This window comes from Eretmochelys imbricata, chromosome 17 (assembly GCF_965152235.1).
Source record: "Eretmochelys imbricata isolate rEreImb1 chromosome 17, rEreImb1.hap1, whole genome shotgun sequence".
NCBI classification, from domain to species: Eukaryota; Metazoa; Chordata; order Testudines; family Cheloniidae; genus Eretmochelys; species Eretmochelys imbricata.
The window spans coordinates 16,297,605-16,312,591 of NC_135588.1; the positions used below are offsets into that span (position 1 = coordinate 16,297,605).

Sequence of the window (14,987 nt, forward strand, 5' to 3'; positions counted from 1 at the left end):
AGCACAGTGTCTATGTGGACTATACCGCCCAGGTCCCTAGGGTACTCGGATCTACTCTTGTTTCACAGCAACAGGGTCCACATGGGCATTTAGCACACATCGGGCTAGCATGGGTAGATTTACGCCACAGCTTGCCACTAACCAAGTGGTCATGTAGACAAGCCCTAGCACAAGCCTGGGCAAGTCACTTCATTTGTCCATCCCTCAGTTCCACACCTCCTTTCTCCCACCCTTTCCTTATGTTTTGTCTTAGGCTAGCTCTTCGGGGTTGGGACCATCTCTTACTATGTTTGTGTACACCTGGCACAAATGGAACCCTGATCTCAATGGGGCCTGTATGTGCTACCACACTATAAATACTAAATAGTACTAATGACACAGTACCTTCGCCAGTGCGGTCACCCAGGAGATGGATGCACAAAGAGAGGTGACAAGAAATATCTCTGCTCCCCTAAAAACAGCATGGGGGTGAGCTCATACATCCACACACCCTAGAAGGACTCAATTCTTGTCAAGTGGGAAAAGGATGAAGCTAGTAGGAAAACAAATGTAATTTTCCATCTTCTTAGAAGATACTAGAATAATAGGAAGTGGGGAGGAGGGGGGAATATGTGGAGCTATGTGTGGGGAGAAAGCCAACAGACAGCAGGACCTTTTCATGTCTTCCTCAGTATTTGATGTTCAAGCCTTTATTGTTTCAAAAAAAGAAGCTTTTCGTGAAGTTAAACTTAGAACAGACTTTAATGTTTCCAGATGCATTTTACAGCTCTCTCAGGTTGTCTGCTATCTCTCCGATCAAGCTGTGCCAAGCCTCAAAACACTGTAGAAGCGAAGCACAATTCCAAAGTAATCCAACAGAAAGTACCGCAGCGAAGGGCATGGGAAGACCAGCTCCTCAGGTCAGTGCCTGCTAGTTTTGTTTGCACTGTCCGCCTGAGTCTCTTCCGCCTTCCTGAGCTCAGTGAGAATTTTGCAGCAACCCTGAGAGGTTTTTCCCTCCGAGGCATGGGCTGCCCTTTCTTTGCTGACAAATACTGCACCTGCTTCACTGCTATGAAATGCTCCAGCTGCTCATCACAAGCTGGAGTAGAGGTTCTCTCCTTCTACGCCCTTCTCTTCTTTTAGGCTGGTGTCAGTGACTTCGAATGGTGTTGCAGTTCCACGTCCCAGGGTTAACAGCGGCACCATCAAAAGCGAGCACAGAATGCATGCTGGGCTTCCACATTCCACACCAGGATTTGGAACGGACCGATCAGGAGATTTCGGAGTCTTATCTGCTGTTCCCAATACACCTGCTGCAGTTTTTATCTGCCAGAGGAACTACTGACATGAGAAAGCTGTCAGACAGAAACGCGGCCGTACAAATCCAGGAGGCACACGTTCACCGTACAGACTGAACAGACAATACCCCCACCCACAAAAGCACTGCTGTTTCTTTTTCCCCTGCAAGCCGCATCTCAATCAGCTCAAAACTGCTCCAGAAATTCAGCTTGCACAACCAACCATCTCATCCCAGGCTAAGCAGAAGACCCGGGGCCCAAACCGCAGCAGGTGTAAATCAGCAGGTTTCTCTTTTGACCGCAGTGGAGTTCGGCCTGTTTTCAGCAGTGACCCAAGGAGCCCCTAGCCAGGGGGACGTGGTAACACAGCCTTGACTTCCAATGAAGTCAGTGGAAAGACTCCCCTTGACATCAATAGTGCAGGTGTAAGGCCTGCTTAAAACAAAGATTCAGAGAGTAGAGCTACATGAGAATAGGCATGGAAGGGGCCTCTCTGAGCTCCAGAACTTTACCTTCACACTCAAGATCTTGCATCAAAATAGCTCTCCTTCCAACCAGGATGTGGGGAGGGGGATAGAGGCAGCTTCTTTGAAGTCTAGCAACTCTGCTCTAGGAAGTTCATGGCCAGAGTTACCATCAGGACAAAGAAGTGGATACTGAACAAAGCAAGGTCCGCTAAAGTCTTACTCCTGCTAGTGAGTGACTATGTGCCCCTTCCATATGCTAAGCCCAGAGCAAAGGGCCATGTCTGAGTCCCCAGTGGGGAGGGCCTCATCCACAGGACTGATTCTGATCTCACCAGCATGTAGTCTCACTGATGATTCCCTGCTTCTATTGCTGTACACAGGAGGAAAAGTGGCCACTTGATGCGTTTCTTCCAGCAACATTTCTCAAACTCCTTTGGTCTCTGAAGTATTTGTCTGATTTTTCAGCAGGAATTTACTTTAAAGTAAAGTGATACTGGGATGGCGTAAGCGGGAAGGGCAAATCCAACTGTCCAATACCACGGCAAACAATCGTCCCCACGCTGGGCAGTGCTGAGTGCCTTCTGGGAGGTGCTGACTCGAATGGAAGTTGAAGATACCTTGGAGCATTCAGTCCTGGCACTAGCAAGTGCTGGCCACCTCTGATAGCCACAGCAATATTTACCACTCAATTTACATACACTGAGGAATGAACAACCTTAGTCTGCATTCAGCAGGAGAGAGAGAACAGCAGAGAATCTTGAAGGGCAGAGAGAACAGGAAATAAGGAAGAGAATCTGCCAGTGCCCCTGGACAGCACAACCTGCAATGACCGAAGGGGTTGGCAGCCTGAAGCTCTCCTTGAGACACAAGAAACATATTTTGTTTACAATACATTCTAGACAGTTTCTCATTAGGGCGGGGAAGGATGTGGGGGGGAGATGCTTGCTTGAAAAGTTTTCGGTTCTTTCTGCTAAGGCCTTGAAGTCATTTAAAGATCACACCCTTCTAAGGCTCTCCCCTCCCAACGAGACAAATTCTCTTCTATTGACATTCATCTTTATAATTGCCAATTCCCCTTAGTATTTCAGGAAGGGCTGTGCTAAATGAGCATGCTCAAGTGAGGTCTGTGTGCTCAGAAATGCTGCTCAGTAGATAAGAGGCTTCTTATATCTTTCAGTGATGTCTGCTTTAGATTATTTTAGATCCTTTCTAAAGGGGCAACTGGACTATAAATCAGAGGCATTTTCAGGGATGCTTTACAATGCATGCCAACTGGAAGAGCTTTCTCTAGTGGAGAAAAGCCTTTAAAATTCAAGGCAGTTATCAGATTTCGCCCCCTCTTAAGCATCTGCTGCGCAGTCAGACCCCCGTCCTCAAAACTTTGTATTTCGTATCAATTGTTACGGTTCCGTTTTTAAAACACAGGAAATTTAACCGAAGGGAGAAAGAGCTTAGATTAAACTTCATGTGCCTTGGGCTGCCTCTATAGAGTAGATTTGAGTTTGACCTAATACAACAGTAGTTTATTATCTATGATGGATAGAGAGATTCATTGGCAGCCTTTGGGCAATGGGGACTGCAGAATGACCCTTTTGGTGTTTTCATATAGAACATCCTATTTTTTATACCGTCTACATACGTGGTGTGAATGGGCCGTAAACACTTGCAACTCTTTCTAAATGACTCATGCCAGGTGGAAGCTCACTTGCAAAATTAAAAAGCTTGAGACTGATGGTTATCAAAAGATGGATTTCTCAGATTACAATAAACCACAGTGAAACAGATCACAGCCTCCCCACCTCAGAAAGAGAGAATACCAAGAGAGGAAGGGAGAAATCTTCCACAAAGCCAAGTGCACAAGTTAGATTACACCCCAGGCACGCTTTGCTGGTACAGCCAGCACAGATGCAGTGAATAATCCAAGCAGACGCTGACCCTGGCAGCTTTATAAGGCTAATATTTTCACAAGCATGAACTGTTCTTGAGCAATTTCTCCAGTGGATTAAGCACAAATATGGTTTCCATCAACACCAGGCACACACACACAGAGAGTTTATTTTTGCCACCTAATTTCTATTACACGAGACTTTAGTATTTAGTACAGCCAGCATGTGCAAAAAAATCTGCTCTCCTATTGTGTCTGACTTCCTATCTCCCTCTGGAACCCTCATTACCCGTGATGCAGCACAGACACCCGTTCCAGACCCAGGCAGGATATGTCCTACTTCAAAAATCCAGCAGCAGAGAGACAAATGGCTTGAGTTCAGCAGCTGTGTGCTGATGGTAGGAACTGATTTCCTCACGATTCAAGCCCCTTCCCTTGCCTCAACACTCAAGATCGCACAAGGAGCAGAGCGTCGCGTCAGGGCAGGACCCGGCAGCATCAGGCTTTGGGTGCATCAGAAGTAGTGCAACTGAAACCAGCAGCATCATGGGACCTGGAGATGGGCAACAGGAGGATGGGGCTGTGCCTTGAGCCACCGAAAGCCAGGAGGGAATGGCTGGTCTCAGTCTTGGGTTGGACCATTCAGGGTGGGTGGTGGCATCTTCTCCCAGCTGTGGGAGAGGAAGAGTGACCGGCTCTCTAACGAGCGCCCTCAAACCACTCGAGCAGCGACCGGAGGGCTTGTCTTGCTGACTAACGAGGTGTGCGTCATACAGAGAGACGCCTCCACAGTGGCCTGTTCTCTTACAATTATTTACCTTGTAAGGCTGCCCTAGGAGACACAAACAACAGGAACTCTTCCCGCCAGGCGTTTTCCCTTGCTCTTGCGAGGAGATGGGAAAGGGAGAGTAAAGCACTGGCTTGTGTGCCAAAGACATCCTTCGCCACGGCGATCATGGGCTCAGAGAAAGGAGATTTAGGGTTCCTTTCCATAGGCCTTTCATCCTAGCAGCGGACGCTGGCCACCAGTACATTCTTTTAAATTGCCTTCCCTCTCGATGTCCCAGTTTTATAGGGACAGTCCTGATTTTGGGGTCTTTTTCTTACATAGGCTCCTATTACCCCCAACCCCTGATTTTTCGCACTTGCTGTCTGGTCACCCTACTTCCCTCCACAATCCTTGCCCTTTGCATCATCTACAGCAGCATTTCACCTACAGGTAAAGGACAGAGCAGCCATGTTTTGAAAAAGGCCCCTGCAGGAAATGGCCGGAGAAAGAGGGCAGGATGTGGGGAGTTGATCAGCTGGCAAACTGTCCCCTGCAATATGCTTGCACTCCTCTGGCTTGAGAAAGGAAAGCACTGACCTTGCTCCTTTACTTACACTGCCCAGCAGGGCATTGCAATTTCATCTTCTCTCTGGCACTTATTTTTTAAGAGACTGTAAATCCACTGATCTGGCACGGATAGGTTGGGGCCCTTCCCTGCAGTGTGCAGAGGCGTACAGAGCAATCAGTAACGAGCTGCCCTTTGCTACTGGCCTGCCAACTTCCTGTTTGCCAGAGTCCTCCGAAAGCCAAAGCACTGGTCATAACATTAACTGTGGAACACTAACGTAATAAACCAGGCACGCAACTAAAAGCATGATGTCCAATTCTTCCAATTGGAGCAGCCAACACCCAAAAACTGAAACCGAGGATGGATCCGGATCAGTGGACTTGCAATCTCGGAGAAAAAGAAATTTTCCTCTCAGATTTAAGACATGGCCACTGACCTGGCACTGATGGGATGTGACTAGTGACAAAGAAAATTCTGGTAGGAAGAAGACAATAGTAATAGAGCATAATGCTGTTCTCGCTTGTCCACAGGAGTGAGTCCATGCATGCACCAGAAGACGAGCACACACCTCCTGAAGGTCGCATCTGACGGATCAAAGTTACCATCAGCAGATTGTGACCACCATACTGTAGCTTTCAAGGTTCCCAGTTGCAAATTTCTTTGCCTTATAAGATTCTAAGAAAGCAACTGCTGAGCATCAAGCTGTGAAATCTTAATATTTTCCCCCCTCCAACTTGTGATAGCAAATAGGGAGTTTGGTTTGCTGAATTCGCTGGTCCAATTCAGGTAGATCTTTAGGGCTGTCATTTACATCCAGGTTTTCTCTTCACTTGCATTGGCATGGAGTAGAAAGAAGGAAAGGAGAACAATTCTCTGATTCAGTGAGCTCACCTTCAGTGCAAGCGTGGGGGATGTGATGTCCTCAATCCTGCTTTGTCTGAATGAAAAGCGCAGACTTGCTTTGTGATACATACAGCATCTAGCCCAGAAATTCTCCTAGCTCAAGTAGCTTCAGACAAAACTATTCTTAAAGACAAGGACGGTGAGGTAATCTCTCTTACTGGAGTCCTGGACTACCTTCTGGTGGCGGAAGAAAAGCTTTAGAATCACAGAGCTCTTCTTTAGGTCTGGGAAAGGTAACCAGAGTGTCACAGCTAAACAAAACGGGGAACAGAATGTTACACATAAGGGGTTAACACATGTTGCAAGAAACCAATTCAAATGAAGTGGGCAATTAACACCTTTGCAATCAGAGGACAAAGGAGGATTAGGAGGTTACAAATTGTTGTAATGAGCCATGAAACCAGTGTCTCTGTGGAGACCATGATTCTCAGTGTCTAGCAGAGTTATGAATTCAAGTAGCCAGGCTCACTGCAAGCTATTCCTAGTCATTCTTGAAATGGGCTTGCCACCAACTGTTTTGCCCGTGTGCTGGCTTTCCAAGACCAGGGCTATACATGCAATTTAACAGCCACAGTCTAGCCCCAAACCTTACAGCATTCAAAGAAGGATGCCTTTTGCTGGTCCTGAGGACAGAGCCTTTCCCTAAGGTCCTTGCACCATGTGAGTGCGGCTCTTGAAACATATGGAGACAAGGCAAGAAGCTTACAGGAAACCTCAGGCCACCCTATATACTGTAGTTCCATCTCAGCCAGACCTCAGTGTTATGGTGACCTTGATCACTTGGGAAGAGACATTTGGGTATAACCCTTACACTGAGCAGGCCTGGAGTGGACTGCCATTTCTTTAACCTCTGGACCCAAAGTGAGATTAGCTCTATTTTACCATGGTGTCAAACAAACAGAAAGGAAAAAGGTCTTTCTTACAATCCTGAAACCAGTTCCACGGGCGCTGAATCACAACACGTCAGGAGCGCTACCTACACCCTGCTAGAGAGGTCTGTGGAACATATTTGAGTCTTTAGTGACCTCCTGGGAGCGGGGGATGGCTGTGGCTGGGTCTGCTGGTTCAGGCCTGGGAGGGGTCACCTGCTTCCCCAGTGTCCATGTCAACTCTTCAGTTACTAGGGTAATTTATAAGGACATGCTGGGCCTTGGCACAGATAACACAGACAGAGGAAGATGGCGTAACACTTATCTCCCACTCTCTTTGCCTGGTTCTCCGTTTGCCTGCAGGTTTCCCCTTGCCGATGCTAGTGTCTTGCTCAGCCTCTGGGATGGGGACCAAGACAGCATGCCCAAGAGCGACTGCCGGGGACCTCACCACTCCGCAGGCCTATTTGCATAGGGTCATGGTGGGGATCGAAAGGGAAGAGAACAAACATTTGTTCTCATGCCACGCAAGGTAAGTGTTTTGCCAGTGCCCCTAACCAATAAACACCCTGGGCCTAATTTTCCTTTACACTAAGGGCCCTTTATGGCAGTGTAAACGGGCCTCAAAGAGAGTAAATGTAATCTGGATCCATTTTAAGGGTTCTTTACACAGCCAGCATGGCACAAAGAAGCAATTGTGTAAAACAGAATCAATCTCACAAGGAGTTACAACACGTTACAGTCTCACGCTACAGCCACCAATGGAGAAAGGAAAGCCTTGACCAACAGCAGCGTCAGCCTCTGCGGGCTACAGAAAAGGGGCCCAAGCTATCCATCTGTGGCCTTGCCACATGGAAAATAAATGTGGCACAATAAAGTAGCAAGAAAACCAAACACATCATTTGAATTTACCACTAGCATTCTACATTCACCTCAGCATCACGTGAAATGAACACTTCGTTACCAAGCGTGGACTTGGATTCTAACCCGGACCAGGAGGGTACTTACTGCAGAACTTGTGAAAATCCATTTGCAGTTCTTTCCTTGTGTTCATAAAGATTCTCCCCTTCTCTGTCCCAACCACATAGGTACTTTCATCGTGAACTGCAATGCAGGCTACCTCGGCGTTTAGTTTGGAAAGTGCGGAACACTGGGGAGGTGGGAAAAGCAATTGGGTTAGAAGAGGGAAAATGTAGAAGCATCTCATGTTTTCACATGGTCATCTGTCAATTTAATGTGTATTTACGGAGTTATCTGCATTCCATAGACACATTGTAAGTGGAGCCGGAAGTCACTCTTTCCATGCAACATTTTTTTTGGGTGCAAAATGACTTTTCAATCAAAACAAACATTTTAATTTTAGTCTAAAACTTTGTTTTTTCAGCAAACCCCCAGAAACACATTGTTTTGGCAACAAATTTTCAGTTTGGACTTTTTAAAAAAAAAAAAAAAATATTTTTAACTAAAACACCATTTTTATTTTTATTTTTTTTTAAAAAAAAAACACCAAGAATGTCAGTGGGAATTAAAAGAACAAACAACAAAAAAACCCCACAATGGTTACCTGCCTCTCATAACTCTTGTTCTTCGAGATGTGCTGCTCATGTCCATTCCAACAGGTGTGTGCGTGCGCGTGCCACGTACACAATCACCATCGGAAGGTGTTCCCCTAGCAGCACCCATCGGGTCGGCAGTGGAGCCCCCTTGAGTGGCGCCCTCATGGCAGTGTATATAGGACACTGCCGACCCGCCGCCTGCTCAGTTCCTTCTTGCCGCACATGGGGGTAAAGTCTGTCCAAGCCCTTGCGGAATCAGCCCACCATAGGGTTTCCGAAGACTGATCTACCCGCTGCCCCTGGTGGAAGGCCAAGATGGAGCTCAGGTGCACTTTTATAGAGGATATTGCCAGCCCTTCTTGCTTCAGGTCCAGTACGTTGTCCAAAACGAGGGGAATTGGCGCTTGCTGCAGTAGGAAACCCTTCCGCAGGGACCACATAGAAAACCACTTCTACTTTGCCAGGTACGTGGCTCGGGTGGAAGGTTTCCTACTTCCCAGGAAAACTTCTCTCACAGAGTCCAAAACACTGGAGCTCCAACGGGTTCAACCATGGGAGTTTCCACACCGTGAGGTGGAGGGACTCCAGGTTGGGCTGCTGGAGCTTGCTGTGGCCCTGAGCGATGAGGTCTGGGCACAAGGGAAGGGTTACCGGTTTGTTGACCGACAGGCTTAACAGCATGGCAAACCACACCGGCGTCGTGAGGATCAACGAAGCCCTGTCCCGGCGGGCGCGTGAGGTGAAAAGCGTCTGTGGTGAAGCCCGGGCTGTGGTTCAGAAAGGAGCAGAACCCCTGGCACGTCCAGCCTGAGGAACGTGGTGTGGGCTAGGGCCACATGCACCTCCACTTGTGTTTGCAACTGGGCTTTGATGAGCCAGTCGTCCAGGTACAGAGGAAGGCTGCCACGACTGCCATACACTTTGTGAACAATCTGGGGGCCGTCAAGAGCCCAAATGGGAGCACCAGCCGCTGGCCACAAAGTGAAGAAACCGTCTGTGGGCTGGGATAATGGAGATATGGAAGTAAACATCCTGCATGTTGAAGGTGGCGCACCAGTCCCCCGGATCGAGGGAAGGAATGATAGAGGCTAGGGAGACCATGTGAAACCTGGTTTTATTGATGAATGCATTGAGGTCTCGCAGATCCATAATAGGTCACAGTCCTCCCTTGGCCTTGGGGATAAGGAAATATCTGGAGTAAAATCCCTTGCCCCTGAAGTCCTGAAGAACCTCCTCTATCGTCCCCAGAGCAAGGAGCGACTGCACCTCCTGGAGAAGGAGTTGCTCATGAAGAGGGACGGGGAAGGTGGATGGGAAGGTGGGAGGGAACAGAACTGGATAGAATAGCCCACCCCTATTGTGCTCAGAATCCAGCGATCTGTTGTGATCTGGGACCAAGCACGGTAGAAGTGGGATAGCTGGTTCACAAAGGGAGGGTAAGGATCCAGATTGAGTCCTGGTGCTCCATCCTTGGGTGCACCTTCAAAAGTTAGGTTTCGGCCCCGGGGGCTGTTTGGACGAGCCCTGGCCTTGGCCTGAGGAGGACTGCTTGGCGCCTCCTATTATTCCTGCCCCTTCTCCTGGCTGAGTCCTGCCTTGGGGGTCTGGAGTAGAAACAGGAGGGGGGCTGGGGTTTGAAGGGCTTCCTCTGGGGTGCGGGAGTGTCAATCTCACTCTCGAGTCCTTCAGACTGTGCAAGCGGGAGTCCATGTTCTCGGCAAACAAGCCCACACAGTCAAAGGGAAGGTCCTGAATGGTGTTCTGGACCTCCGGGGGTATGCCCGAAACCTGTAACCAGGCACTCTGTCTCATGGCGATTGCTGTGGCCATGGTCTGAGCTGCAGGGTCAGCTGAGGCTGGGGCGGCCTGGAGGGAGGTCCTTGACACCACCTTGGCCTCCTCAAGAAGTGCCATGAAGTCCAGGCGTGAGTGTGATGGGAGATATTTCTAGAACTTGGCTAGTGCGCTCCAGGAATTGAAGGCATAGTGGCCCAGCACTGCTTGCTGATTAGCAACGCAAAGCTGGAGCCGCCTGGTCGAGTAGACTTTACAACCAAAATTGTCCAGCTTCTTAGCTTCCCATGACTTTGGGGCAGGACCCAGGGGTTGACCTTGCCGCTCTTTGTGGTTCACCACATCCACTACTAATGTTCCAGGCTCCACCTAAAAAGGTGTCCGTACCCCTTCTGCGACACAAAATACCTCCTTTCCACCCCTTTGGCCTTTCCACCCCTTTGTGGTGTTTTGTATGGTCTTTATAAGGGGCAAGGCTACCCTAGAAGGACCCTCCGGGGCAAGAATGTCCACCATTGGGTCCGAGTCTTCTGGCACCGCCTCAGCCCGGAGGTGTATGTTTTGGGCCACCCTCCTAAGAAGATCTTTGTGCGCCCTATTGTCCATCTCAGGGAGTGTGGTGGTGGAGGTGCCAGCCACCGCCTTATCCGGCAAAGAGGATGAGGCGGCCTGTGGGACTGGGTCCTCCTGACCCTCAGGCTCTCCGGAGGCTGGCTCGGGTACGTCTGCCCTGTTCGGGGGGGACTGTGGCGCTGGTCCCACACAGGGTGCTGGCTCGAGAGTTGCACCCGCTTGCGAAGACCCACGGTCCTTGTCACGTGGGGGGTCTTCAGGTGCTGTGGGAGTACGGCATGGCACCGACATGGCTGAAAGAGAAGCACAGGGCGCGGACACCATGGATGCGGCCCTGGAGCCCTGCCCTGGAGCTGATGGTAGGCCCAAGGAATCCAAAAGGGCCACTGTACCGGCTCCTGACACTGTGGGGGTCAGGATACCACCAGTGCCGGGCACGTCCCGCGATCTGCGGTGCCGGGACCGAGACCGGTACCAGCTATGTCGGGAGGTCAACAACTCATTGTCGGAGTGCGAAGAATAGTCTGAGCCAGAGCATGGGGGGTGGAGCCCGACGGCGCCAGAGAACAGTACCGCAGCGACGGGGAACGGCACTGTGGCATCGTTGGCTTGCCCCGGTGTTGAATGCGTGGCGGCGGCGCCATTGGGCCTTGCACCCTCACCTGGACCGGCGCCGGTGGTTGCACCTGCAGGGCCGGGGACTGTGCCACCATGGCTCTAAGGTCCCACGTGGCCTCAGAGGTACCCGGCGTGGAGGGGAGATCAACCTCAGCCTCCAACTCCTCCCCAGTCAGGGAGTCCACGAGCACCAGACTCCACGGAGCCCCTGGCAGGGCCGGAGTCGACAGTGCAGGGATCCGAGGGCGAGGCTGTGGGTGCCCTGATGGAGGACGCACCCCGCTGGGATCCCTGTGCCGTTTCCTGACGGGGGACCGGCACCAGGGACTGCGAGCAGGACTGCATGCTCGAACCCACTTTGTGAGCCGGGGAGCGGTGTCGACGCTCCCTGGAGGAGTCTTTTCGGTGCCGAGGCATCCCACGCCAAAGCCTGTGCACTGCACACCGATGTCGCTGGTGCTGCTGCCGGTGACAAGTGAGGGTGAAGAGCCACCTTTACTAAACGGAGCTTGAGGCGATAGCCCCGCTCTCTCTTCGCCCTGGGTCTAACGCTCCTGCAAATGGAGCACTTCTCTGTTTGCTGGCCCTCACCCAGGCACTTAAGGCACGAAGCGGGCGGATCGCCCTTGGGCACAGGCTTCCCGCAGCGTTGGCAGGATTTAAACCCCTGAGACCGAGACATACCCCAATGAGGGGATCTAGGGAGGGCGCCACTCCAGGGTACCGCTAGGGGAAAACCTTCCGACATGCGGCACACACACACCTATGGGAATGGATGTGAACAAGCACTTGAAGACCAGAACAAAACAAAACACATTGGCTAAAATTTCCTGTGAAAAATAATTAGCATTTTTAAATCGGTTCTAATTAAAAAAAAATTGCAGAGAACTTTTATTTCAATGACAAAATATTTGCTGGCTAGCAGTCAAAGTCTTCATCAGTCAAGACCCTCTCCTTGTGTATTTAATCAACACAGAAATTATGGGCTATTAGGGTCTCTTATCCACCCGATGTTCCTGACAATATGTTTCCAGTGTTATTAATTATCTGTATTCTTGTGGCATCTAGAAACCCCCTTTGAGAGCAGAATCATATTGTGCTGGGTGCTGCATAAATCCATAGCAACAAATGGCCCCTGCCCCCAAAGACCTTACAACTGAAATAGACAAAGAGCGGCAGAACCGAAATTTTATTATCCTCATTCGACAGCAAGGGGAACTGGGCCACAGAAAGACTAAATGACTTCCTCAAGGTCATGCAGGATATTTTGTGTCAGGGCCAGAAATTGAACCCTCCTGTTCCAAGTTCTTTCCCCAACACCAGCCTCTCTCTATTGGATTTTGAAGTGACTCGAATAGAGGGGCTTCAGAAGGACATTCATTATAAATTTAAAAATCACAACCCAGGCCACAATAGATTTAAAATGGCACGTGCGATTGCAAGGCAGTTGCAATATACCAATGGAATAGATACAGCACTTCCAGGTTTCCCGGTTTATTAGACCGCCCCTGTTCAGTTACATGGAAATATTTGTTAGAACAAATTGTTTTAAAATCCTGCTAAAAGGCAGTACAAATAATTTCACACATTGGCTTGCTTTCCTCTGAACTGTACACCTCCGTGGAATGCTGGGGTCATGCTCATCTCCATGACACTTTGAGCTGCGTAGCAAAGAGGGGCAGGTAATTTACGACACAGAGCATGCACCTACCAGTAACGACACAAACTATAGATGTGCATGGGGGACATATCTGGTGCTTTCCTGACTCTATTTAGTGCCATTTATAAACCACGTATGCTCCTTCACACAGTCTCCTAAGTGAGCCCCACACCCTTGAAGAAATCTTTGATATTTTACAATCAAGGCTAAACCCAATATGAGAAGCTAAGAGGCCCCACCACTGTGGAGAGAGATCCTCCTTGTCTTGAGATTAAGGGACCAAGTTCAGAGGGAAGTTTAAAGGGATAAAACACAATCCAGTGAAATATTCACTGAACTCAAAGGAGTTTCCTCTAGAGATTGCTTTTGGTCTTGGGAGCCTTACGTCTGACACTGACAATGGCTAGTCAGGTGGTGAGCCAAGATCTCCTGTTTATAGTACAATAACTTGATTGCTTTATCGTTGCCTCATCCTACTCCTTCCCTCCCCACCCTGCATCTTGTCATAATACAGACTGTAAACTCTTACTGAGCCTCTGTACAGCACCTAGCACCGTGGCTTTGATCTTTGACTGACATCCGTAGACATTACAGCAATACAAATAATGAATGGGTTACCCATTCTTCCTTCCTCCTCAGCATTTATGCTACACAAATTTAGACTCCCTGAGACTCTCACCCACTTAAACCTCCTTTCACACCATCTCTGAATTTGGCCCAAGGCTAGGGAATTTTTTAAAACAGGAGAATTGACATGCTAAGTGGCTGGAAGACAGGGATGTAGCAGGAAAAGCAACTAGAAGGAAGCTAAAAGAAAAGGAGGACTTGTGGCACCTTAGAGACTAATCAATTTATTTGAGCATAAGCTTTCGTGAGCTACAGCTCGTTTCATCGGATGCATACTGTGGAAACTGCAGAAGACATTATATACACAGAGACCATGAAACAATACCTCCTCCCACCCCACTCTCCTGCTGGTAATAGCTTAACTAAAGTGATCACTCTCCTTACAATGTGTATGATAATCAAGTTGGGCCATTTCCAGCACAAATCCAGGTTTTCTCACTCTCCGCCCCCCCCCACAAACTCACTCTCCTGCTGGTAATCCAAAGTGACCACTCTCTTTACAATTAAGAATACAAGAATTATAACATTCATAAACCAGTCGGAGAACACTTCAATCTCTCTGGTCACGCAATTACAGACATGAAGGTCGCTATCTTACAACAAAAAAACTTCAAATCCAGACTCCAGCGAGAAACTGCTGAATTGGAATTCATTTGCAAATTGTATACTATTAATTTAGGCTTAAATAGAGACTGGGAGTGGCTAAGTCATTATGCAAGGTAGCCTATTTCCCCTTGATTTTTCCTCCCCTCTCCCCCCCGACATTCTGGTTAAACTTGGATTTATGCTGGAAATGACCCACCTTGATTATCATACACATTGTAAGGAGAGTGGTCAGTCTGGATGAGCTATTACGAGCAGGAGAGTGAGTTTGTGTGTGTATGGGGGTGAGAAAACCTGGATTTGTGCTGGAAATGGCCCACCTTGATTATCATGCACATTGTAGAGAGAGTGGTCACTTTGGATGGGCTATTACCAGCAGGAGAGTGGGGTGGGAGGAGGTATTGTTTCATGGTCTCTGTGTATATAATGTCTTCTGCAGTTTCCACAGTATGCATCCGATGAAGTGAGCTGTAGCTCACGAAAGCTCACGCTCAAATAAATTGGTTAGTCTCTAAGGTGCCACAAGTACTCCTTTTCTTTTTGCGAATACAGACTAACACGGCTGTTACTCTGAAACCTGTCATTAGAAGGAAGCTAAAGCCCAATGTAATTAACACCTTCTTCCGGCTCCTCAGCATGTAACTATGCAAGCTTAAATACTCTGAGACTCAACAAGAGTCTTGTACACTTAGGGCATGTCTTCACTGGCAACGTTAAAGCACCGCCGCGGCTTGTGTAGTTCCCAAAAAACCACCTCCACGAGGGGCGTAGCTTCCAGCACTGGTGCACTGTTTATACTGGCACATTACAGTGCT

General features: G+C 48.9%; 1 protein-coding gene across 1 annotated transcript in view; it reads right to left on the reverse strand.

Moving 5' to 3' along the window:
- GTF2IRD1 (GTF2I repeat domain containing 1) overlaps positions 1-14,987 on the reverse strand; it is a 123,704-nt gene that overhangs the window by 85,661 nt on the left and 23,056 nt on the right. The window contains exon 3 of the mRNA XM_077836773.1: positions 7,750-7,891. Within this exon, the coding sequence (XP_077692899.1) occupies positions 7,750-7,891 (142 nt within the window). The remainder of the gene's footprint in view (positions 1-7,749; positions 7,892-14,987) is intronic.